General features: G+C 39.8%; 1 protein-coding gene across 1 annotated transcript in view; it reads right to left on the reverse strand.

Annotated features, from left to right (window-relative positions):
• The window catches only part of bbs9 (Bardet-Biedl syndrome 9), a 178,965-nt gene that overhangs the window by 38,549 nt on the left and 112,916 nt on the right, over positions 1-27,500 (reverse strand). Inside the window, 1 exon segment of the mRNA XM_042489984.1 lies at positions 21,316-21,426. Coding sequence (XP_042345918.1) covers positions 21,316-21,426 — 111 coding nt within the window.

Genomic DNA, 27,500 nt, shown 5'->3' on the forward strand with positions numbered 1-27,500 from the left:
CTTTCTACTGATCACTTCTCCCTCTGCAAGAGAAAACACTTAAGCTCTCGCAGGAACAAGTCGTTTCCAGACCTCGAGAAAGTCTATATGTGAACTTTGGAAAACTGGAATCATGACATCAGAGTCATCGTTGAGTCTGACATTAGAGGGATTTAGCTTTTCCTCTGTTTACACAAGAAATGTTTAAAGTAAGCCTTCTTAAAGGATAACTGCAGTTTATTAGATTTTGGCCATCACTTCTAATGATTAACACTTGATTCACCAAAGTACCATCAGCATCAGCACAACAAAGTCTGTCAGAAAAAAGAAACAACTTTATCCAAACAGGAAACTGTGTGTGCAGCACTACAGTAAGTGCAGTCAGATCAAAGCTGAAGCAGAATTTTAAGTTACACCAGTTGCAAAAAAAAGATCAATTTTAACCCTTTGAAACCTGAAAAATGTGGCCTGATGTCTTTCAAAAACATGGAAAGAAGGAGTTTAACAAGAAATAATCTAAAAACAAAAATAGCAAGAAATTAGTCTAAAGTGTAAAAAAATCACCTGAAATTAGCCAAGAAAAGAAAAGAAAAGTAAAAGATCAAAATTACGGAATAACCTAATAATAAGCTAAAAGCTAAACAAAGATAATTATACATAATAAAAAATTAATTTAATATTTCTGAAACCTAATTTTAAATCCAGCTTTCTTGATATTGATGCCCCAGTTATTTGATGATTTTTTTGATGATTATTTCAAAATATCAAGCCTGCCCTCGTTCCAAAGTCGTCAAATACCACGCCATAAGCCACCATTCGTGATACGCGGCTGGATGGCGGCTTGTCAGAATTGTTCGTGGTGTTTTCTTTCTTTATTTACTTTATTATATACTTGACTGGACGGCACCCACCATGGCAGCATGATATGCTGGTAATGATGTAATAAAAGGAGCGTGTGTATTGTGTTCTGTATTACGACGGTACACTAAGTGGATTTGAGAGCTATTACTAAAGATATATTTTACTTTGTTATTTTGTAAAAAATCTGTTTGGATGCAGACCTTTTTTCTTGTATTGCATGGCAGAGTCTTTAAACTGTTAAACATATACACTGGATTGATTTTAATAACTTTGAAGGACTTGAAGTTTGTGCAAGTGTATTATCCAGGTAAAAACATGTATCGGATTGGAACAACCCAATTGAAAATTTAGAAGAATAATATCTAGAAAGCCTCCATTTAGTGGGTTTATCATCCAGTAATTTGTAGGAATTTAATATAAATATATATACAAGTAAACTGTGCACATAGGAGAAATAATTCGTCTTTTAATGTCAAAAATTATGTTTTAATTTCGTGCGGCTCGTCTTTCAGCAAAAGGTGTCACCACACACACTGAGCTGGGACTGGGAGTGTGTGTGTGTGTGTGTGTGTGTGTGTGTGTGTGTGTGTGTGTGTGTGTGTGTTCATAGAGGCATGTGTTCTCAGTCTCGGCTCGGTAGCTATTGACCCGTGACGAGGCCCTCAGCATCGAACACTCACACACACAAGTGCACGAGAACACAGTAAGTTTTTATAGTTAGTGACAGCTGACGAATCCCCCCGCCCCGACCTCTGACCTCTGACTCTGCCTTCTGTATCCCCCCGCTAATTGACACGTCTCCTCTGATAAACTCTGTCTCTGTCTCACAGAGACACACACACACACACACACACACACGCACAAACACTAACAGAAGCTAACCTCAAGAGCACAAACACAAATGCAATTTTTCCGCAGAGACAACAGAAAAAGAAGCACAAGTAAAAAGTAAAACTCATCTTTAAGAATAATTAAGAAAATGGAAAAAAGAAAAGAAGAAATAGAAAAAGAAATGGTGAGAAAGAGATCTCCATCCGTACCACCACTGTACAAATCAGAGTGATTCTTACAGTGAAGCGGAGAATTAGGACTTTTTCTCTCGGTTTATCACTCACAGTTGTATCAAAGGTGTTACAAAACATTTTAAATCTCCTGATGAGCACAAATGATTTCAAATGCATGAGTTTGGATTTCTGTGTTTTAAGAAACAACATTTTTTTAAGCTTTGCATTTACTTTCTTCATTTTTATGCAGTAATTTTGTGATTGTGTTTTTGGTTTTACAGCCAAATGACCTTCACTTAGTTTTGTGCCTGAAAGCATCCTGTGTAGACTCACAGAAGCTGCTGCTGCTATCAGGCTGCTCAGGCTCCATCTCCTGTGCAGACACAAGTTGTCCTCTACAGTTTGCATGTGACTCACATTTGTAAATAACAACTAAATATAAATAGGTGCTTACAGTCTCTATGAACAGATAGCTGCTTATGAATGCAGAATCTGCAACAAGACAAGATTTACGGAAACATTTTGGTTTCTGAGTAGTGCTGACCAATCACGTGTGAGCGGCAGGTAAAGGGACTGTAGTTTCCATTAATGCTCAAATTGCAAAAATTGAAATTGTGAATATAAAAAATGCCTAATGGAAACACGTCAGTTTGGAAAAAACTTTCATTTATTGCAAAGAACCCTGGGGTGTGACTTTTTTTTCATTTAAAATGAATATGAAATAGTACCTTTTCAAGTTCAAGTCTGTCACCTAAGCCAAAATTAAAAACACAAGTCACTCCTTAGGACTTACATTTTTTCCCCAATACCTGACTGGTTTTGCAGCACCCTCTGGGTGTGCTAGTTTGACGTTGAGAAATTCAATTTAGTCTGATTTAAGTCAGACTTACATGTTGACACGTATTTTAAAAGTTCCGTTTTAGTCGGACTGACACAATAATTTGACTTTTTCTGAGATCAGGTAAGCATACTGACTATTTAAATGATGAATAAAAAATAATGTCAGAGATCAAACTATTTTACTGCTGCCCACTCAGTGAAAGAAAACAACAACCCTTTTTTATATTTGCAAACTCTTATTTGTTTGATTACATTACAAAAAAGAGGAGCAGAAAGATTATTTCTGCATCCTGTCCCTGATTTCCTGCCGTGAGTGAGCATTAAGTGAGAGAAAGAATGAATAGAGGGAAGGAGAGCAGAGGGCGAGCAGCGAGGGGGAGTTCAGTCGCAGCTTTACTCCCACATGTGTTACCTATTGGGGAGAGAGAGAGAGAGAGAGAGAGAGAGAGAGAGAGAGAGAGAGAGAGAGAGAGAGAGAGGAGGGACCTGCACTTCCCAGGCTGCTTGTGGAAAAGTATACTCCACAATTCATTGCTTCCTTCTCGCCAAATTAAAGGACCCTTGTTAAAAATATGGGGGGAGGGTGACTTGAGGAATTGAGGGGAACCGGGGGCAACAAAGGGGGTCTTTTATTACAGAGCGAAACAGCTCCCGATCGCCCCGAAAAGCCAAAACTCATCTCTGTAAGACCGTCTGCACCACGAGAGCAGAGAATTTATACTTTGAGATTTGTGCCTAAATATTTTTGTCATTCGCTAGCTTTTAATTTTTTTATGTGCAATTTCATGTAATTATAAAATGTAGATTTTCCGTCTTACAGTAAACATTATTTTAACAATTTCGCAAGAAAACAAACTCAATAAATATTCAGTAAAATTATGCAGGTCTGTATGGAGATCCGTCTGCACAAATTTATATCTTATGCCCTCAGTAAAGAGATTAATCGTTCCAGAAAAAATATACATCGATGTGTTTATTCATTTATCATTAAGTTTCTTAAAGATTATTAATTAAACCATTCAAATCTTAACAAATTAGCTTGATTTCTTTGAAAAAAAAACAACAACAAAAAAAAAAATGGTGCAATGCGCAACAAAAGGAAATTACCCCCTTTTTTTGGCCATATTTATGATAGAAATCGCATCAATTTGTTTGGGGTTCAAAGGTTTAAATACTTGTTAAATATGTCTGAAAGCAGCACAAGAGAAGTGATGCTGATCCACGTTTAAAAGGGTTGAGACAGAACAAAATTAGAAACGATGAAAAGAACGACAGAAGAAGTGTGTGTTGAAAAAAATCCATGTGAAAAAAGCTGCAGAAAATGTATTTTGCCAAAAGAGCGGTTGATTCAGCTTATTTTACTAAACAGCGTGTCCTGTTCTGTGGTTGCTTCCAGAGCATGGAAAGTCAATTAAAATCCAGTTAAACCAGTTAACATGTTTTGAAACCATTTTAAAGTGGATTAGCTGAGCCACTCGCGACCTTGATGTTGGAACATATCAGGAATACCGGTCGCTGCTACAAGACGTGAATCCGTAAGACTCAAAAACATGATGTCAGTCATGTTGCGTTAACCATTAGCTTTTATAATAATGAACTTTCCAGCTTTCAGGATGTTAATGAATCAATCACAGTCAGGGCGTTTACATGATGTTAGAAAAAGTCGAATTATTTCATCTAAAACTGGATTTTAAAAATACATGAAAACATGTTAGTCTGACTAAAATCAGACTAAATTAAATATCGCGTAGTCCAACAAACACACTCAAATAATTTAGTTCATAAATAAGCCACTCCCACTTGTATACTTTGCCACAGGGTTATGACATTAGGTAGGTTTTCATCACAGATCTGCGCAACATTTAAATTATATTTTCGAAAATGTCAATAAAACATTTGATTCCACTGAGTGATATTGTGCAACTTCTCCTCTGGTGATAACATCCCAGTAACCATGGCGATGGATGTTCAAAACATTAGCAGCTTTATTTCTATTTCAGCCACTAGCCGTCATTATTTCCAATCCAAGGCCATGTAGGCGAGTTATGGAGCCATCATGGAAAGGCGAGCCCCTTATACGTGGGAGCAGCCACGTGCGAGGGATTTCTGGGAGCTAATAGTCCACGATTTCACAGAGGAATTGTGGATTCAAAACTTCAGGATGATCCACTCAACTTTCAAAGAGTTATGTGATGCAATAACAGCTCTTGTAGCTCCTGCTGCATCATGAGGGAACCAGTTCCTACTGACAAGCACACTGCCATAGCATCATGTGACCTAGAAAGGACTAAAAAAGTGTTTCCATTGCACTTTTGGCTAAATATGGCTTTGTCGAATCACCTGAAATACCACCTAATGCAAGCACAAAAACACTGTTTTGCACTGTTTCTTTGTTGTTGTTTTTTCCCCGAAATGTGCGTATTTTATATTCACACTTTCAATTTGCACAATGTGAGGGTTAAAAAAAAATCTGCGTAGTCAAACACTCTTTTTCTCAGGATATTAACACACCAAGAGCACTATTTACTTTAAGTTATGGGGTCCAAACCTGAATAGCTGAACTGACCCATGAAACATACAGACAGAAGTGGTAGTGGCCATAAACTCCATCAGATTAACGGTTATATCCCATAACAGTGCAGCCGGGGCCTTAATGTGAAAAGCAGCAGGGGGTGTGAAGGCCGGTTCCTCCCCGCTGGAAGCTGCACTTCCTACACGGGCCTCTCAGAGGAAGAGCGTTCATTCCTGCTGCACGGTTCCCTCAGGAGCCTGAATGGACACTACCGCAAAAACACTGGCTCCTGACCACGTTACATGACCTGAGGGGAAAAATACACATACACACATCTGGGTTTCTACCTCTGGAAGACTGTCTGGTTTGTTGATGGCTATCGTAGCCTGAATAGTTCCTGCCTCCACCTCTCCCTCTGCCTCTCTCAGCCATAAATTACAGAGCTTATCAACAGGCCTTGGATTGATTAAGATTGCGTCGATGAAACTCTGTTGTGTTGTGACTTCATAAACACGTGATATATTTCTCCCGAAGTAGCTGCTGTTATTCCACTTCACATGCTGCTTTTTTGTCATTCAGGTAAAAACTAAACTTCTCAATATTTTTGATGCTGCAATGGTTTACACCATTAAATCTCAACAAGAGACATTTAAAGCAGTGCGTTTCCATGAATATTGCATAAAATATAGATTTTCCTATAGCCGGACACTGCAGGACACAAGGGTTTAAACCGGACACTGTTTTAAACCCTTTGACACCTGAGCAAATTGGATTGACATCTCCCAAAAACATGGGAAGAGGGCAATAAGCAATTAAAAAAGAAATGGCCCAAAAATGAGCAAGAAATTAATGAAAAGTTATTGGAAAATTACATTAAAAATAAGAACAATAAAGAAGAAAGAAAAGTAAGAAAGAAACAAGAAAAATTGACCTGAATAAAATGAAAATAATTATGAGAATAATAACTATCTGGACATTTCCCATCATTTTTAAAATCACATCTATATAATGTTGAAAAAAGTCACACTATAGTATGTTGCAAAACGCCATACTATATAGCATGTGGAAAAAAAGGTTGAAAAAAATCATCGTTCCAGATGTCAATAAAACTTATGGTATAGCATTTTGAGTAATATTATAGCATATAATATCAACAGAACGGTCCAAAAAGTCAACATCTAAAATGTTGGAAAAAAAGCACTATAGCATGTCAAAAATGCCATAGTTTAGCAATTGGAAAAAATGGTCAAAAAGTTGTCGTTCCAGATGTTGATAAAACTTATCGTCCAGCATTTTGAAGGAGTTTTAGTGTAGAATTTCAAAACAACAGTCCACAAAGTCAACATTGAACCCTTGTGAGGTGGAGTCTGTGGGACCTGTTTTCAATGTTTACTAAAAGAAAAATGATGCATTTGATTTTTTTTTAACCCCAGACTCATTGGCCTTGAGTCATTTTCTGTAAAGAACATATTAATAAACACATTTTCAATGAATGCACACTGTGAAGGAACTATTCCATATTTTCTCACACTCTATCCCAGTTACAAACTGGGGGGTAAACAACATATAATAATCTTTGCTTTTGTGACTCCTTATCACAACTGATCAAGAAGGCAAAATGACCCTCTGCTCAGAGGGCCTTTGAAATGAAGAGAGAAAAGTTTTGGCATGATACAGAGGAAGTGTTTTCAAAATATGATGATCGCATGTCAATTCAGAGTGTGACCGTGAGCTTTAAGTGTCAAACTGAGTCTCACAGCAGCCAGCCACAGGTTAGCCCCTCAACATGCCATCACAACCAACTCGTAACATACCGCCACTTGGTCAGAGGACTTTCACGTCTACATTTGATGTGCTAGGTATTCTAGGTGCGTCTGATGCTGACGTTTTGGGACGCAATGTCAATTCATGCCTGCTTCGTCAATATGCATGAACAAAGCATTGTCGGCGTGCGTCATCCATCTACGCGGCTGTCGTCAAACAAATTGAGCCATCACTATAGCGGCATTTATGTGTGTTGAAAAAAGTCAGATGAGGGGGGCGCCTGATGGCTCAGTGGATAGAGTAGCGCCCCATGTACAGAGGCTGTAGCCGCTGCAGAGGCCGCGGGTTCGAATCCAGCCCCGGCCCTTTGCTGCATGTCTCCCCCTCTCTCTCTCCCCCTTTCACACTCTCACTGTCCTGTCAATTAAAAGCAGTAAAACCCCGGCAATAAAATAAACTGTTTGGTAAATTATCTTAAAAAAAAAAACCATCATATTTTATTATCTTTTCTTATGCAAAAAAATAATAAACTGTAAAGTAACTTAAGCTGTCAGATAAATGTAGTGAAGTAAAAAGTACATTATTTCCCTCTGAAGTGCTTTGGAGTAAAAGTATATTGTAGCATGACAAAAAAATACAAGTATCTCAAATTAATATTTAAGTACAGCACTTGAATAAATGCCATCATTCCACCACTGTGTGACTGGTCAATACCAGAAGCCAGAAATCAAAATTTAGTTTAGTTTCCTGCAGATTGTGTATGCATATGCAGATATCTGTTCATAGTGATCACATGTGACAATGATGGAGTGCGTGGCCCGGCATTCCTTTTGCATATTAAATAAATATGAATGAATTAAAAATCTTTATAACATGACAAACATCTGTATAATACCTCGTCATCAGTAATAAATCGCTGCGCTAAGATTCCTGGTGACATTCTGCAGCATGTTGCCATGAGTGAGCGACCCCAACACAAGCTCACTGACGGGACTTAACGGATTAAAACTCCTGAACTTTCCATTTCAGGGTGCCACCGGTCCATGAGCGCAGCTCCACCCGACCGGGCAACAATATCTGGAACGCTGTCCTCGTCTCCGCCTGTAATCACCAGCAGCATGAGCCTCTGGCCAAGAATAGCCCATCTGATAATGCTGCTGCGGAGACATTAGCGGAACATTACACACACATTAAACAGCCGAGCATCTCATCAGCGCTCCGTCAACACAGCCGGGGCCAACAAATAGCTCCGGACATGGCGTGATAGCGTGATGGGGGATGGGGTGGGTTGTGTTGGCACGCACAAGCTTTGGAGTTACAGTACAAGAGCAAGTGTTGCTACCTAAAAATGCTGCTGACAAGTTACAAGAGCAGAGATGAAAAACAGTCAGGTCAGAGCGACAGAGGGGTGACCGCCTTTCACCAGCATATGAGCCTCTGAAACTTGAGAAAATCGGTTTGATTTGTCTTCAAAACATCGGTAATACATAATGAGCAACTTGCAAAAAACAATACTAAAATGTGACAAGTAAATGATGTGAAAATTAGCTGGGGGGGGGGGGGGTATTAAATTGATGTGATCATAAAATTATGGAAAAATGTTTGATATTTATTATTCCTTTAATCATTTTCTTTTTCTTGAGGTAATTTTTCATGTTTGTTTTTTTTTCTTTTTCTTATTTTCATGTAATTTTCTTGTAACTTTTGAATAATTTCTTGCTCATTTTTTGGCCATTTCTTGTTTTATTGCTTGATGCTTTCTTCCCATGTTATTTTGGGGAATTCAAGCCAGTTTGCTCAGGTGTCAAAAGGTATAAGCCATAATGCTCATCTGTATAATGCATGATACAGTGTCCCGCACACTTGACAAACTGTTGGATTTCAATAAATGAAATTGATGTGCAGTTGGATTTATGGAGAAATTTTAAAGATCAGATGGATTTGGGAAGGCTGCACATGAAGCGCAGATCGACTCCAGGAACTCAGAGTTGATGATGACTTGGATTTCGCGTGGTTGACAAACATGTGGATGTGTGGCGCTCACACCCGAAGAGAACACACGTGATGAGCTGGAGTAAGAAGAGCGAGCGGCTTTATTTTGAGAACGCTCTTGGGGGGCACGCGCTTCAAAAACCAGCTGTAATTTAGTGAAGAAACCACAGCAATTAAAATGCCATGTTACCCCCTGATGAGGCAAAAATACAATCTCCTGTGGCACCCCAACATGCAACTAAATCTAAAAACACAGAACCGGAGTGATGTTTTTTCCCCCAAATTACCAGAACCATGTGAGGCGACAGACTTCCTGTAAGTCCTGGTCCACATGCTGACTTCTTAAAGCTCACAGTGCCACATCAGAAATGTCATCAGATCTAAAGTCATGGCGGCGTGCACATCACTAACAGTCTTTTATGATCTGATCTGATACATAATTTGTAAAATTGGTGATGATAGTAATGAAACAAAAAGAGTAGAGAAAGAGTAAGGAAACAAAAGTGCTTCACCCTTTTACTCCTGGATCGACATCGTTTTCTTGTGCGGCATTCAGATGCCTTTAACAAGAATTTAAACTTGTGAAATGTTCTATTTTGATTTATTTTAGAAACACACACTCACACAAATTGCAAAAAATAAATAAAATAAAATAAAATAAAACAAGATAAAATATAAAACTTTTTTTTAAAAAAAGGTGAAAAAAATGTGACAAGAAAATGAATGTTTTAAAATATGAGCAATAAATGAGTGAAAAATGTCCAGAAAACTGTATCTATAATTTTCTTAATGATATACAGTAATTAAAATTATTACAGAAAAGGAAGAAAAAACTTTTTCTCATTTTCTTGTTTTTTGATTAATTAATTAATTAATTATTTTTGTTGGTTTGTTTGACTTTCTTTCTTTCTTTGGATTATTTTCAGATTATTTTCTTGTAACTGTTTATTATTTTCTTGCTGATTTTTGAGCCGTTTCTTGTTAAGCTGCTGCTGGTCCTCTTCCTGTGTTTTTGAATGAAATGAATTTTCAGTTTCCTCAGGTTTCAAAGGGTTAACTGAGGAGGTTCTGTATATCCTCTCAAGATTTAACACATTCGATTTTACCAACCATGCATACGTCCTGATAATCAGACTGGAATTACAGGAATAAAAACTGAGTGTTGTTTTTTAAGAATTATTTGGCGACGATAGACTGACTTCATAAAACACGTGCACTCGAAACAGGATACATTGACACACACACACACACACACACACACACACACACACACACACACACAGATCTCGACTCTTCCAGCAGCAGCGTTCTGCCAGTATCTTCCGTAACGACCACACCTACTTTTACACACTATAAACACCATTAAACATTTACACACACACTTAGTTTCCAGCAAACACACCACACACATCCAACATTCAGGCTTCGTTTCACGAGCCACATATTTTACTTTCCATCTGCGAGGACACTTAGCCTCAGATTGTGTGTGTGTCTGTGTGTGTGAGTGTGTGTGGTGGGGGGGCGATGGCCATACAAGCGTTCATTTTCTGTCTGTGTTTTTATTCATGGGGGGTGAGCTGGGAATAGAGAGAGCTCTATCTGTCACACACATCAACACACACACACACACACACACACACACAACACACATCAACCACACACACACACACACACAAAAGTACAGAATGGATATCCATGGGTCAGAAATTCTGGCCATGGCCCGCGAGGATCCTGTTCAGGATGAGAAAACCTGCCCGCTGTGTGTGTGTGTGTGTGTGTGTGTGTGTGTGTGTGTGTGTGTGTGTCTGTGTGTGTGTGTGTGTGTGTGTGTAGAGGCTGGATGGGAATAGCAGCCGCAGTGTGTGTGACATGAGCCGATAGCTCTGTTTGCAGTGTTTCTGTAATCTGACGGACAGTCTGATGCAGCAGGACTGTGTCATGCAGCCGAGTCGGTACAGACCTCCTCTGAACACGACTCTCACCGAGTCACGACCTGCACCGTCACTCGCTGTTGTAAACACATCCGCAAATGTAATAAACCACAAACATAATACAAATCTGCAGCTTTTAATGTTATAATCCCACAAATGTAATACATTTACCACAATTTCAAATATAATAGCTATTACATTTGCAGGGATTTGTTATGTTTGAATGAAATTGAAAATATTCAGCTTTCAAAACTGTAATAATTTCCCACAAATGTAATATGAAAATTAAAAAAAAAGATATATAGGCTGATTGTTGTTTGTTTATTTACTCATATACCTGCCTATAGGTCCGAGTCAGCTCATTAGAAAATATCACAGGTTTGGGCAGAGGGATCAAAATGTGTCAAAGCAACGCTCTTTAAGTTATAGATTACTTACAGAAACATAATGTGCAATATCGGCTTTATGCAGCAGCTTTATCGTTCCTTCCAGTTTAAAGAATTCCAACACTGCTATTACATACGTTTGTGGGAAATTTTGTATACGTTTGTAGTCGGTAACTATTATTCTTTTGCGGGAAATGTATTACATTTCTGGGATTATTACATTAAAAGCTGCAGATTTGTGTTACATTTGTGTTTAAATAGGTTTGCGGGTGTCACAGCTGCGGTGGAAACTGTTGTATTTCAAGGAAGCAGTGCACTATGTAGTGTGTTTGTCATTTTGTAGCATTGTGCAAATTCTCCGCTGATAAAGTGCACTATAAAATACCCACAATGCACAGGAAATCTGAGTGTACATATGATGTACCCTAAATTTTACTCCCATATACCACATTGCAATGCAGTCATGTATTTCCGGAGGAGAAGAAGAAAAAGAGGAGGGAGCTGGCAGCAGTCAAACAACAACACGTAAACTCAACAGTTTTTCCAGAAAGTGTTGTTAGCCGCGCAGCTTGCTCGAGTGAGCTAAGGCCAAAATCTACATTCACTACAACACTACACAGAGAACAGTGGGAAGTTTTGAGCACAGCTACAGTTTCTGCAGGTTCATCTCTCCACATAAAGAGGAGGAGGATGTGACCGAACATGTTAAGGATATCAGAGTGTCGGTGTACAACTTGAAACTGACACAAAACTAATTAAAGTGAGCTTCCTGAATGCTGACACCACCTGTGGGCTGAAGATACGGTTTCTGATTTATTACCTTATAATTGGACTATAATGTCATCGACAAAATATCACAAAAACTAAGATGAGAAGAGATTTGATTCTTGACAGGTTGAAGAATTGTCTAAAACTATAAGCTGACATCAATAATCTTGTTTCAACCACATTATTTTTTTTCATAAGCGGAAATAGAGGTCCTGGCCTCAATAAATCACTTTTTAATGTCCTTGGGGGCAGATTTGCAACACCAGTGTCTCATGAGTCAAACACAAACCCTGACACTTTTGTGTGTTCATATGTGTACAGATTTCACTCATATCAATACAGGACAATACGTGGATATTTCTCGTCAATGTTAGAAACAAACTTAGGTCACAAACAATCATTTTTCTGACCTGCTATTCTGACGATCATTTAATCGATTGATTTATTTTTTCTGGTCCTAGCTTAAAACTTTGGAAAACAACAGCATTTTCAGACCCCAGGGTGTCGTTCAAAGGTCAAATGATCAAAATAGTTTCGCATTCATTTTATTTTGCTTTATTAAAGATTAATTAATAATTCATTAACCTTTACTCAAATCTCGGAAAAAAATCATTGAGGGCATGACCTCATTCACACTGATGAGAATACAATATAAACAAAATAAAACAAAAGACAAAACAAACAAAAAACCCCAAAACTGTCAGAAACACTGGAGCAGAGGAGTTTGTAATGATGGTTTTAAACTGACCTAAAGGTACAACTGTGATAAGTTTTAATATGTGTTGTAACGTGTTCCAAGTGTTTGCAGCACAAAAACTAAAATCAGTTTTTGCTAATTCAGTGCTTGCACATGATAGTTCAAGCATTACCCAATCACTTGAAAGAGCTGAATAATAAGTTGTTGTTTTGTTTTTTTTAAATACAGAAGTGATGTGTGACAGCATGTTATCATTTAGGGCTTTATAAAGCAATATAAAAAAATGAATGAATGAGCTGACTGATTATTTCAGCTCAAAAACAAACTCCTGTTGTCAAATTCCAGAAATAAATATCCATAAAGCACTTGGAAACATCTCTGCATGCTTCCTCTGCTACATCAATCAAAACCAGTCAGTCTTTTAGTAGTAACTCACAGCACCATTGTTCCTGCTGTCTCCATGTTATTGTTTCATCATGTGCAAAAACTGCATTTCAATAAACCATTTTCAGTCATTTCTCATCTATTTTACAGTCACACAAACAGGAATGCACTTTAAGTAATAGATTTAGTTTTCAGGCTTCGTACCAGCCCTGGCTGGGTTTACGGACTTTAAGGGGCAAATAAAGAGTGATCACAAACCAAGTGACAAACAATAAACATTGTCTAGTTGGTGATCCAAACTGGTTCGAAGCAGTCTTTGGTTTTTCTAGACTCTGTCAGCTCCTTAAAAGCTGAAGCGCTTCAGGTTCACTGGAGGTTTTGCAAAATTACTGAGCATCTCAAAGCTTAAAAACCTCCCTCTGACTCAAACATTTCTCTCTAATTCCCTTCGATCTTACCGCCTTTCTCTGGATGCTTATAGATTTAGTCAATAATTGATAACTTTTATGATGCTTGATGCTTTTATTTAGCGTTACTCTCTAATGGACGAAGCTCATGCTATACACAAAGAGCATCACTAATGGGTGAAGAAGACTAATAGCTAATAGTTTGTGCTAATACGTGCAAGAGGCAATACTGACTCATGCCAATACACAACAGACAACGTAAAAGGGATAATTTGCAGATTTTTAGCCTTATATCAAAACAAAGTGGGTAGTGTGTGTGGATGAACATTTAGTAAACTTGCCTCCATTTACCCAGCGCCATACACATACAAAAGAGTATATGGCCGATCAAGAGACACACCTGCCCCTCTTTGTCTCTCAAACTCGGACCAAAAGCTGATCAAACAGTAAAACTGGGCAGCACTGACAGAATATAAATCAAGACTGTGTTACTGCACTGCCTATCTTTTGCCTAAAATGTTTTCAAACACGTTTCACTGTAATGGCAATAGTTTATGAACAGGAAGTGGGCGCCACGGCTTCCTGCACAGTGAAAAGGGAGGTCGAAAAAAGATCAACAATAACATCCGCTCAGATATTGTGGGTGAAGCACTTGAGTCAAGTTTCCAAATTGTGTACACTAAAAGAAAGTTGCCTCTGGTTAGTAATATTCTTTAAGATTCCTATCACACGTTTTTTTTATAAAGAAACCAGCTTACATGTGTAAAGCGTAACCAGCTGACACAGAAGGATACCTAAAAGTCGTAAGTAGATGCAGAAGGTCACTGACAGAGCGACACCAAGTGACGAGTTGGGATGAGAACGCGTTAGCAAAACTGTCCTTTTTCTCCGTTTTCTCTGCTCATGTAGCACTAATTTCAAAAGTGCTTGCATTTGTCTGCTGCAGGGACGGCCTCGTTTTATGCGAGGGCATTCCTTATGTCTGTAAATACTTTTTTAAGGACTGTATAAGCTAATATATGAGGTGCAGCTGAGTATCAGAGGACCTGGGGTCAATGCTTGTGCTGTCAGCATAAGGCTGTAGTGGCTGAGCTGGTTCATAATGTGGTTTAATGAGACGACTGACCGCAGACTGACCCTGGATCTGATCTGTCCTCCACTCTGAGATAGAGACAAGATTGAGGGAAGAGACGCTCAAAGTCAGATTACAGTTTAGACTTTGTGTTTATATCTGTGTGTGTGTGTTCTGGATGGTGTCTGTGATCCCAGGTGGGCTGTATGGGAGGAGAAGAACAACAAAAAGGGATGCAGCGCCAGGAAAGAGGAGAAGGAAGACACTCTCCCTTTCATCTCTCTTTCATCCCTCCTTTTCAAGGCGATGAGAGCGAGCGAGAGAGCGAGAGGGACAGAGAGAGAGAGAGAAGAGAGAGAGAGAGCGCCCCATTTTTCTGTCTCTCTCTCAGACGTCTTTTGATGCCTTTCAAGTCGACCAAATGTGCTTTCCGGCTGCCATGTACTCTAACAGAGAGGTCTGTGTGTGTGTGTGTGTGTGAGTGTGTGTTGTGGGGTTTGGCATGGCGCCTAATTACTTTAAAGTCACAGACAGGTAGGCGGAAGGTGCATGCGTGTGTGTCTTTGTCTGAAACTGAGAGCTTTGAACTGATTTGTTTCCTACCACCTTGTTCTCTGGTTTTATGGCAGCTGTGAGCTGCCCACCACCCAGAGGCTTTTTCTTTTTTTTTGTTGGCATTTTTTCATCATTAGACAGAAACATTTTAATATCGCAGACCAGATTCTGACCGTGGATAGACCTCCACCGATGCATCTGCATAGAGGTGCAGATGCGTCAGTGTTTGGACATCATGGTTAGATGCAGAAGGTGGCTCTTGGCGTCACGCTCGTACACTGAAAACGCTGACAGAGCGGAGCTATTTGACGGGTTTGGAGTGAGAACGAGCTGGTTATACTGAGAAGCATCCTCCCAGCTGAGGTGTCCCTGAGCAACAAGCTCCAGGGTTAACAGAAAACACAAAAATCATTTGTAATGTCTTTGAAAGTTACCTGGAGGAGGACTGGTGGCTATAGGACAAGTCTGGACATGATGCTCGCTCCCGTCCCTCCCCTCATCACCAAATCACTTCCCCCTGCTCCTCTGTCCCTCCTTCCCCGTCTCCTTTTAAATACAAACCACAGACTTGCTCTGGAGGTTTCCATGACAAACAAAGCTAATTAGGGATCATTTTCCTTTTGCTTTTTTTCCTCAATCGTGTCTGCAGGGACGAACTGAAAGGTACGAATGACGTACGCCTGTATGTAAGAGAGATACACACTGAAGTAAAACACAAATATAGTTTTTTGGTACCTTATTACTTTTTACCAACATTTTTCTCTAGCATTTAAAAAAAATCTAAATCTATTAATTTCTTGCATTTTATGAAACATTTCTTGCCAAGTTGCTCATTGCCTTTTTTTCCTGATATTTTTGAAAAAAATCTCAACAATTTTCTTGGGTTTTTCTAAGTTTTATATATTTGTAAAAAGCATCTGAAAGCAGCACAACCAAAGTGATGTTGCTACATGGTTTAATGTTACTACAAATGCAACATGTGTCGAATCTTACTGAGATTAAACTTTGAAAAAGAGATCTGACGACTCGGATCAGTTATCTGCCCTGATGTGACACATGCAGAGCCATCCATCCAATCATGTTAACTCTTAAAAATACAACATCAAAATGACTCTGAAGAGTTCTTCCTGTCGAGTTTTGCAGATTTTAAATTTGTGAAACAGGTGCTGCATGTGTTTGATCACTGCTTGCTATCAAGAGAGACAATAAATTGGATCAGATTGTTTTCAGTTCAATCAGATTTTCCGATTCACTGTCAGCATGTTTAATCTGGAACATTTCACACAGAGCGACGGCTGGTTTAGTTTATGCACGGATGATTAACACGTGTGATCAATAAAACATGCAAATCACAGTGCAGTGCTTTTCAGTGCACTGGCCTGCTTTGAATTGTTATTACTCAGGATCTGGATTTGGAGGTTCAGAGTTTTTTTTATTCATTTTTTTTGGACTTTAACAGGAGGAAGGCGACTTTTTCAAAGTTTTTTTTAAGAACAAACATGTACACATATAGATTATAAGAAAAAAATGAAATCACCTTTTCTTGTCATTTATATCTTTTTTTGTTTGTTACTTTTATTATTATTTTTTCTTACTTTCAGGTAAACTTTTTGTAATTATTTATTAATTTCTATCTTATTTTTGAGCCATGTCTTAGTAAGTTGCTCATTGACATTTCCCCATGTTTTGAAAGAAATCAAACTAATCTGTTTAGATTTCAAAGGTTTCATTTAAAAAAATATATCATTGTATGCTGTTTTAGTGTCTGTAATGTAAATGCTCCTTAAATATGTATTTTCCTTAATTATTAATTATTTTTCATAATATGAGCACAGCAAGAAGAGTGACACTTGTAAAAGGGTCTAAAGACAGGAACAGATTTGACAATTTATCGTAAAAGTCATCACAAATGCTTTTAATTGGCTTGATATTCCTGTGTGTGTACGTGTGTGTTTATGTGTGCAAAATGTGTACTAAGCTCAGAAAATACACACTGCTAGCCACATCTGACACACACTGGCAATGTGTGTGTGTGTGTGTGTGTGAGTGTGTGTGTGTGAGTGTGTGTGAGTGTGTGAATGTATATATGTATATGGTCTAATGATCCCCATGTCGCCCTCTCTGTGTCTCCTACACCTCCCCTTCTCATTAGTGCCGACGCCTGAGTGGATTAACCACACATACACACACATACACACACATACACACACACACACACACACACACACACACACACACACAAACTCACGCGTACACACACACACTTATAAACGAAAGTAAATCCCATCAAAGGGAATCTATCTGCCCCGCTTTAGGAAAGACAAACTGTCATAAAACACGGATTTGTCCTCAATGCAAACCAGAAGCCCTTTCTGGCAGGAGGCTGAGTGCGTGTGTGTGTGTGTGTGTGTGTGTGTGTGTGTGTGTGTGTGTGTGTGTCTGTGAGTGAGAGAGAGAAAGACAGGAGCCAGGAAACAATGTGTGATTATTGAGTGTGTGTATGCGTGTGTGTGTGAATTTGGAAGCCATGCAGGTATTGTTATAAGAAGTGTGTGTGTGTGTGTGTGTGTGTGTGTGTGTGTGTGTGTGTTTACAGAGTGATTTGCTTCTTGTTTCTCAGATGAAGCTAATCATGTTAGCAGCTAAATGGGATAACAAAAACAAAACACAGAGACTGAGACACGGAGGTGTCAGCCCGCTTTATGGGTTGATTATAAAAAAATAAACAGAAATAGAAAATTGTGCTCAACGACCAGATAACAACTCTGACTGGCTACATCTCCATCAGTCTGAGGGACGGACTGAGAGCAGAACCAGATGGATGAAGACAAAAAGAGAAGACAGAGTGAGAACGAGAGACAGCAGACACTGAGGAGAGGATAAGAGCCTGCTCCAAGTCCCCAAACTCAGAAACAGTGATAGAAGACCTGGCAACAGTCAGCCACGACACCAAAAGACTATAGAAAGACCGCTGTGATAACTGTTCGCCACTGTGATACGGCTACGACAAGACAAAGCACACAGAGCTGACAGTGTGGATTATATTTTACACTCAGTACGTTTACATGATGTTAGAAAAAGTTGAATTATTGTGTCAGTCTGACTAAAAATGGACATTTAAAATACATGTAAACATGTTAATCTGACTGAAATTGGACTAAATCGAATTTCTCAGAATAAAGTCTGATCACAATATTTTTTTCATATCAGTTGATATCAATATATATCACCATATACATTAAATCACTATTTCTATCAAGCTGAAAGGTTTTTTTTACTTTTAAGAGATATATGAAGATATCATAAGGTTGATTTTGGTTTAAATATTTGTTTTCTGTCAGACATAAACATGACAAACATACTGTAGAACTGGCTTCACCAACTGGAGGACCTATTTAACTAAAATTCAAAGGGGTCCAGTTACTAAAATTTACTCCCAGCAAAGGTCCTAACCTCATACCTAAAATCATTATCACAATTACTTTGATTACGATTAACGATTATTTTGCTTTGTGTGTGTGTGTGTGTGTGTGTGTGTGTGTGTGTGTGTTCATGATTTATTACTATTTATTAAACTTTCCAGCATTTTATAAAAATTAAAATCTCCATCTTAAACAAACTTTGGGCAAATTTAAGCACATCGTGCTGATAATAGGCCAGCCTCTCCTGACTGCAGGACTCGGACTTGATCTGTGAATCTGTAAAACATCTGTGCTCTAAATCATTTTACTCAGGAACTAAAAACTTCAGCCTTTGCTGTTTGTTGGTGTGAGATTTTCCTTGGTGACATGAGAGTGTGAGACAGAGCCCGACAGTGTGAGACGCATGGCAGATGTGTGAGAGAAATATCCAACATAGGCAAGATTGTGTTGGTTAGAGGTTCTGAACGTTGGTTTCGATTATTTTTTGATTATTTGCCCAACACTACTTAAAAATGATTGTTCTCATTCTCACATTTTATTACAACTTGGCCACGGGTCTGGATAGGATGAAGTTTTGGTCTGGAGCCGGACCGCGGTCCGCCAGGTGGTGATGCCTGGCTTACAGGTACATGTGATGAATCAGTGGTATGGGCGCAATTAATAGCCGCTACCTCTGTGCGTATTGGTCGTGCGCAATGACAGGTAGCCTACAACGGCAGTCGCTCTGGAGCGGGCAGTTCGAACATGTCCTCGCTGGAGCGGGCTGTGGAACACGTCTGTGCGATAGAGTGGGCTGTTGGACATGTCTGCGCTGAAGCAGGTTGTTGGACACGTACGTGCTGGAGCGGGTTGTTGGACATGGCCGTGTGCTGGAGCGGGCAGCTCAAACCACAATTAAATTTTTGTAATTTCACTCAGGAGTAAAAATCAATCTTTAAACTTATCAATATCAATCAATATGAGCCCTAACTGAAAGAATTATTCAGAGTACCTAAAGTGAAATCCCGCTTTGTGGTTCTTGGAGGCTTGCCCTCATGAATAACCGTCCATTTTTCCTCACCTGGTCTGAAACACACGAGGCTAAAGACAGTAGCACAGATGTGTTTTCTTTCAGCCACATTCCTGAACTCCTCCTGGGGGTAATCTATGTAATCTTTTCTGGGGTTTCTGGGTATCCTCCCAGCACACGCCCAGCATACCTCAACAGGAAAGTGCCCAGAAGGCATCTTTACCAGACGGCCAAACCACATCGACTTTCAGTGCAAACGAGTACTGGATACACCATCAGATCCTTCCAGATGTCTGAGCTCCTTGCTCCGTCTCTGAGGATGAGTGTCCCCCTCAGAGCTTGTGACCACATGGAAGGGCTGAACTGGTAAATGAGCAGCAAAGTAAAAGCATACTGTTTTGGACCTTCATCCCAAGTTCTTCACACTCAACTGCAAACTACCCCAGAACGTTAAAGAGGAGGTTAAAGTTGTGATGAACAGAAAAACATCACCAGCCAAAAAAAAGACTATTTTTTGAGGGCTTTTATTACCTTTAATTGACAGGAATGTGTGAGCGTGAAAGGGGGAGAGAGAGAGGGGGAGACATGCAGCAAAGGGCAGAGGCTGAACTCGAACCCGCAGTCGCTGCAGCGAGGACACAGCCTCTGAACATGGGGTGCCGCTTTATCTACTGAGCCAGCAGGGGCGCCAAAAAGAAGATAATTAATCCTGAATCATCAAAACTCTCAGTCCAGTGGCCTTTAGATTCTGTCCGTGACAATCACAGACACACAACATGACTCAGCCTTATTTAAATCCATCAAAAACACAAACTCTCTGCTAATAACACAGACACTACCAGCTGCTTGGCTCGTAACATTGGCCCTGCCATCCCATTTTCCTGCAGGACTTCACACATACAATAAGGCACTACAGTGCAGCATGACGTGAGGAAAATATGTGGCAACATTGTTGAATATAACGATTTTACCTGTGATAAATAAACTTAAAATTAAACTTATATTTCCTGAAGAGACCATGATAATAATAATAATTTTTAAAAAAGAAAAAAGCCCAACTGAGAGTGCAGAAGCACTGTACCTGACTACATTTTGTAGCTGCTTCTTCCTGTTAACTATGTAAACCCATTTTGCGTGATCATAGCAGATCAGTGTGGTTACATTTTGAGTTGGTACCATCTACTGACAAGGACAGTCATGACTTGGTGAAGTTCATCAATATAACACTTTGCCATAAAGCAGAAGTCACAGAGACAGAAGCACAGCGCAGAATAACCAAGTGGAATAAACAAACAACACAGCCAAACATTCGGAAATACAGCGGACATCCACACTGCATCTGCACAACCAAATGTATTGTTTGATTTCATCTTTTGGCACCGACTAGAATCCAAACCACGCTGATTCACAGGACCGCGAGCCAACAGCAGTCAGAGTGGTATGTACAAATAACAGATGAGACGGAGCGCCGTGCCGTGAGGGAAAATAGAGGAGGATTAGAATCAGTGTGACGGACAGTGAACAGATATCAGTGTCAGGGATCTGCGTGGGATTTAGTGACAAGCTGGGAGCAATGCTGCGGATGTACTGCCGGAGTGATGCATTCTGACACGGGTCGCTGGGAAATGTGACGAGGTGAAGCAGAGCCGCGATGAGAATATCCAGCTCCAAATAAAGACTCAAAGACGGGAAGGAGACAAGGTGACAGCGCAGTGAGAAAAGAGCATCCTACCTTTCTTGACTTTCTTCGACGGCTGTTTCTTCTTGATGAACTTGGTCGCCTCCTGCGGAGGTTCCAGCTCCTCGCCGTCACCAGCCACCTCTGCAATGGGCTCAACACCTCCTAAGCGACAGGTGGAGGGAACACATTGTATATAAGAGACAGTGCTTCAGATTTGTATTTCCATAAATGTACACTAGCCATCAGTCTACAGCAGGACAGAAAGCAGTGAAAGAGTTAAATGAACTGGTTTAGGGTCAACATGACAGAGGCCAGTGTTTTTCATTCAACAGTTCTGAAATTTAAACCAGCTTGCAGAACTTGTTTAGTAGTTTTGTGTGCACCGTGGGGTTTAAATTATACCTTCTGAATTCCCCGTAGGTTTAACATGATGAGTTAAAAAAAAATCTAACTCAGGTTTCCATTAACCCTCAAACTGGGCAAATTGAAACTGCGTATATAGTTGTTATGATGACTGCAGCGCATGTAGATGCAGCAGCCAGTAGCTCCTAAAATCCTTGTTACTTTTTTGCTAAATTTTGCTCCTTTTTGGACTCCATGGCCTCTTCTGCTGAAACGCTACTTTTCTATTTTCTGTTTTCGCAAGAGGCTCTCTACCAACAGCACATGTCGAGCGGCCAGTCAGGGATCAATAGACCACCTATAATAGCAGTATTTCTTTAGCCATAAAATTTAGCCCCAAAATCAATGGATACTAAGAGGATAAGAATAAATTGTGGATAGGAGCAAAAATGAGAGAAAATTTGTATGTATATTGTGTCTTGAATGACGCCCACAGTTTAGAAAACTGTCATTAATCTGAAAATTCATCACAACATTGAGACAAAATGTGAAAATAAAATCTCTGGAAGATTTAACCAGAACATCAACATTTAATTTGTATTTTTGAGGAGAAATGCTGCATGCAATAATCGTGTTGAGCAGTGTGTGTGTGTGTGTGTGTGTGTGTGTGTGTGTGTGTGTGTGTGTGATGAAATCCCCCCTTGCAGTCTGGATTTAGGGAGCTCCTGAGGCCGATGAATTGGACGCCTTGTCTCTCCTCCGTCCCACCTCTCTGTCTCCTCCTCATCCCCCCTTCCTCATTCCTCCCCTCCCCTCTCCATCTCCTCTTCCTCTCTTTCTTCTCCTCCCCGTCTGCTCCTCATCCCCTCTCCATCCTCTTCCTCTCTCACTACGCGTGTCCTCCTCTTCTTCCCGTCTACTCCTTGTCCGCCTCGCCTCCTCGTTCCCACATTTTCGTCTATCCATCTTTCCTTTCATCCCTCCCTGTCTCCTAATTTCCTCTCCTCCCCGAGGATTGTGTCCAGTTTCACGGTGCTTTCATTGAACATGCGCACCACACATCGTGCCTGTGCAGTGTGTGTGTGTGTGTGTGTGTGTGTGTGTGTGTGTGTGTAGATGAGACAGTGTGCGTGTCTGCCATCATGTCTACCTTAAGGTGTCTGAGAATGTGTGTGTGTCTCCATCTCCCCCACTGCGTCTGTGTGAGTGTCTGTATAGATGTGTGTGTGTGTGTGTGTGTGTGTGTGTGTGTGTGTGTGTGTGCGTGCAGATTAGCCTAAACCCTCTCTAATATTTATCCTGGCCTTCTCTAAAGCCAATCTTGTTCTCTTTGGTGAGAGCACTGCCTGTGGCTTCACACAAACACACATATGCACACACACACACACACACACACACACACACACACACACACACAGTTGTTTGAAATGGGATATGCCTCGCTCTTAATTGGGCAGGTGTTTTTCTAAGGCGAGCCATTTTCTTTCTTTTTTTTAATGCTGTCTTACAATTTCATGGGGAATGTGTGTGTGTGCGTGTGTGTGTTTTAACCTCAGTCTTACATCAACATCAGGTAAGGAAATAGCCCACCTCTGGAGCAGCTTACTCTGAAATAAAATCACATCACACACACGCGCACACGCGCACGCACGCAGGCACGCACACAACACACACACACACCACACACACACACACACACACACACACACACACAGAGCGTCTGAGCGCTGACCTCTCACACATTCCTCGCTCTCAGTCTTTCTGTAAATAGTCGGTGTAGTACCGCCCGCTCAGAGCTGTGGTGTGTATCTGTGTGTCTCTCGGTCGTGGTCGAGTTTATATTTGTCGAACTGGTCGGGTTATCAGTTTTAGACGGTCCTGAGGTTTAGGACTCTGCACCACATCACGCTTAAAAAAATTCAGAAACCAGAGAACAGCCGCAGAATGGAAGATAATGATGTGATGGCATTATTGGTAGACACAGTTAATGAAAAAAATACAGAGAAAACACAATGATGCTGGCAGTTATACAGATAGAAGCAATTTCAGGGAAAATTTGCCATTTTTTAACTGGCTTTATATCATAACAGTGTGGGCAGAGTGTTTAAATGAACTGTGGTAAACTTCCCTCCATCTAACCGGAGCCCAGACCCCCCTGCTCATCTCTCCGCTTTGAGGCTGTTACTCAAACTACAGACAGTATTTCCACATTTTGCCCGCCACTGCTGACACAAAAAGTTCAGAAGTGAATCAAGAGAGACACTCACACCTTTCTCACTCTCAAACTCAGATCAAACGATAAAACTAGGCAGCGCTGATCAAATACGAACCAAATTTATATCATTGCACTGCCTATTTCTCCCCTAAAATGTTTTAGCTAATTTAAGTGCCCTGTTTAGCTGTAATAGTGAGTTTGTAAACAGGAAGTGGACATCATACTGCTTCCTACACAGTGGAAACAGAGGCTGAATAAACAGAGATCAAACTGTCAGAGTCCTAAACTGTCTTCCAACTATATTCAAAATATCCAAAATATCACAGTGTGTAATTTTATTATCATGAAGTGCAATTTATTACGATTTGCAATTATTCATGTGTGAATGGTGTAATTTTGTTTTGAATTTGCGTCTTGTTTACACTGTTCATATTGTTCTATACTTTACATATCTAGTACTTGCTTTGATATCCCTTTGCTGCAGTAATACTGCAAATTACCCCAATGTGGGACTAATAAAGGATAATCTCATCTTGAAAAATCACAAGAAAATGTGTACAACTCTCAAAAAAGTTTCAATCACAATAACAGGAGCATTTAAAAATACATTCAGGAGTACTTGTAGTAGAACAAGAAGTAAAATAACTGGGATGGATGCATTTCAAATGCTGCAAAGTCTGAATGCTTTACAGTTCAGCAGCAGGGAAGTAAAACCTGCTCTCTCTTTTTCTTTCATAAGCTGAATGGAAAACAAAAACATCCAGCAGCATGTTTGGCTCCTCAGCTTGTTAAAGACACCAGGAGGCCTCTAGTTTCTGTTATCACAGAGGGGACATCTGCACTGTCTCCAGGAGATGATGAAACTAAAACAGGTTTTGAAATATTTTAGGTCAGTTTGGAGACAGTTGGCGGGTTTCCATTAACTCTCAAATTACACAAATCGAAATTGTGAGTATAAAATATGCCTAAATTTTGAAAAAACGATTAGGTAAGAGCCATATTTTGCAAAATTACAATAAAAATCCTTTCTTGACTTTTCTAGGTCACATGATGTTATGTCTATGTGCTTGTCAGTAGGAACTGGCTCCCTCATGATGCAGCAGGAGCTAAAAGAGCTTTTATTGCATCACATAACTCAGAGAAAGTTTAGCAGATCTTTTGGAAGTTTTGAATTCACAGTCCCTCTGTGAAATTGTGGACTATCAGCTCCCAGAAATCCCTCGTAAGTGGCCGCTCCTATGTATTTGAAATATCGACGGCGAGTGCGGTGGCTGCAATACAAATAAAGCTGCTAATGTTTTGAACATCCATCGCCATGGTTACTGGGAATGCTATCGCCAGAGGAGAAGCCACAGGACATAACTCAGTGGAAACACAGTCATCTCGCAATTTTGTTTTGTCAACATTTTCGAAAATATCGCTTACATTTTGCCCAAATCTATGACGGAAACCTGCCTAATGAGGACTTCTGCTGAGTCAGTCATCATGCACATAGCCATAGCATCATGTGACCTAGAAAAGCCAAAAAAGTGTTTCTATTGCAATTTTATGAAATATGGCTTTTTCAAATTGCCTGAAATACCTCATGTGAGCTACAAACGTTTTTGCATAAATGTGTCTTTCGAAACTGATGTGTTTCCATTAGGCATATTTTATATTCACAGATTCAATTTGTGCAGTTTGAGGGTTAATGGACACCTGTTTTTTTTCAGTTTCAGTCAGAGACAGTTTGGGACACTTTTGTTTGGACAGCTTGCTGCAGTTTGGATGTAGTTTAGATGCAGCTGTGGACAGTCTGGGACAGTGTAACAGTCTTTTGGACATTTGTGGGCCAATTTGTATACAGATGTGGACAGTTTAGGTCAGTCCATGACAATTTGAGGACAGCTTGAAGAAACTTTAAGCTATTTTGTGTCAGTGTGGGACGGTTTGCGTCGGCCTGTGACAGTTTGGGGGCGCTTTGGGACGGTTTTGGAGCGGTTCTGGACAGCTTGGTGGAGGCAGTGCTGCGTCGGTCTGCAGTGTGGAGGCAGCAGCACATTCCTGCTTTATTCTGGGCTGCGGTTTGAAGATGGGGGTGACACTGTGCTGCTGTGGTTGCCAGCAATTTGGCTGTGGGTTTTACGCTATTTCAATCCCCCCTCAGCGTGCACATCTTTGGACGCACACATACACACAGGTTCAGACCCACAAATCTGCACGCTCACACACACACGCTTTTGAAAACACATCAAAAAGTAGGGAGTGTGATTCCTTTACAAACGTATAAATCAGTCACCTGATCTCTTCTGTCGAGCTTTCACCGTCTAAACCTGCAGACCACGTTTCAAACTACAAAGGCACCAACACACTGTGTGTGTCGAGCATTTTAAACATTATCTTTGCTATCTCACCCTTTGAAATCTTTGACATCAGTTTGCTTATGCTGTGTTCAGACACCTTTCACATTTAAATCTTTGAAACCCTAAAAGCAAACTGGTTGCTTTCAAAAAGATGGGGGAACAGGCAATGAGGAACTTTGCAAGAAAAGTCCCAGAAATTGCCCAAAATTCTGCTATTTAAAAACAAACAAACAAACAAAGAAAAACTGGGTAAAATGTCAATAGAACTATAGATATATATATTTTTAATTAATAAATATGTTACAGAAAAAAAAATCTTCACTGTTTACAGGTCTTTTTTTCTTATTTTCAGGTAATTTCTTTTAAACCCTTTGAAACTGGATTGATTTCTTTCCAAAACATGAATGAAGGAAATGAGTAACTTAAGAATAAATGATCCCCAAATTAGCAAAAATCTTGTTAAATTTTTTTTTTTTAATTTAAATTTAAAATATTTTAAATATAATTGTGATATTCATACATATATATTTTTTGGACATTTTTTTTTACTGCAGGCTGTGAGACAAGTATTTTGAAATAATTTTCCTAATCTAATATTTTCTTCCAATTTATGGAACATTTCTTGCCAAATTGCTTATTGTCTTTTTTTCCTATGTTTGCAAAAGAAAAGTGATGCCGCTCAAAGTTTCAAAGGGTTTATTTTGGGGAGGGGGGCATTTTTTAAGTGCCCTCTACACATATTTTTGGAAAAGAAATTATTAATAACAAAGCGACCAAATCATTCTTTTTTTAAACATTAGGAAACCATCCTGAACTGAAAAAACAACTCTAAAATTTCGGATGTATTGAACGCTGATGTTCAGGTAGGGATTGATACTGTTCAAAATAGTGCTCGGCTGTTTTATATTTAGCATTGTGGAGGAGAACTCTTCAATTTGGAAACACCACAGAGACAGAACAAAGACAGCTGGTCAGGATTACACACAAGACATGACTTACACTTACACATACTACATGCAGTTTCCTTCTGAACACACACACACACACACACACACACACACACACACACACATAAATACATGTGTGCACACGGCCCATCTTCTCCCCTCTCTTTAGGTCCAAAATAGACGCAGGCCCCAAACCGCAGCTACCAGTGGAACACTGTGAAAATAACTGCAAAACACACACACATGCTCTGCAGGGGTGTGTGGACGGGAGGATGTGAGTGTAGGCTGTGTGTCTGCTCGCTATCGATTGGACTGTGAACATTAACTCTTTGAGACCTGGATCGACATCAGTTTTTTATTTTTTTTTGTAAAATGTCCCACAAATCAGTA

This window comes from Plectropomus leopardus, chromosome 7, assembly GCF_008729295.1.
Source record: "Plectropomus leopardus isolate mb chromosome 7, YSFRI_Pleo_2.0, whole genome shotgun sequence".
Classification (NCBI taxonomy): domain Eukaryota; kingdom Metazoa; phylum Chordata; class Actinopteri; order Perciformes; family Serranidae; genus Plectropomus; species Plectropomus leopardus.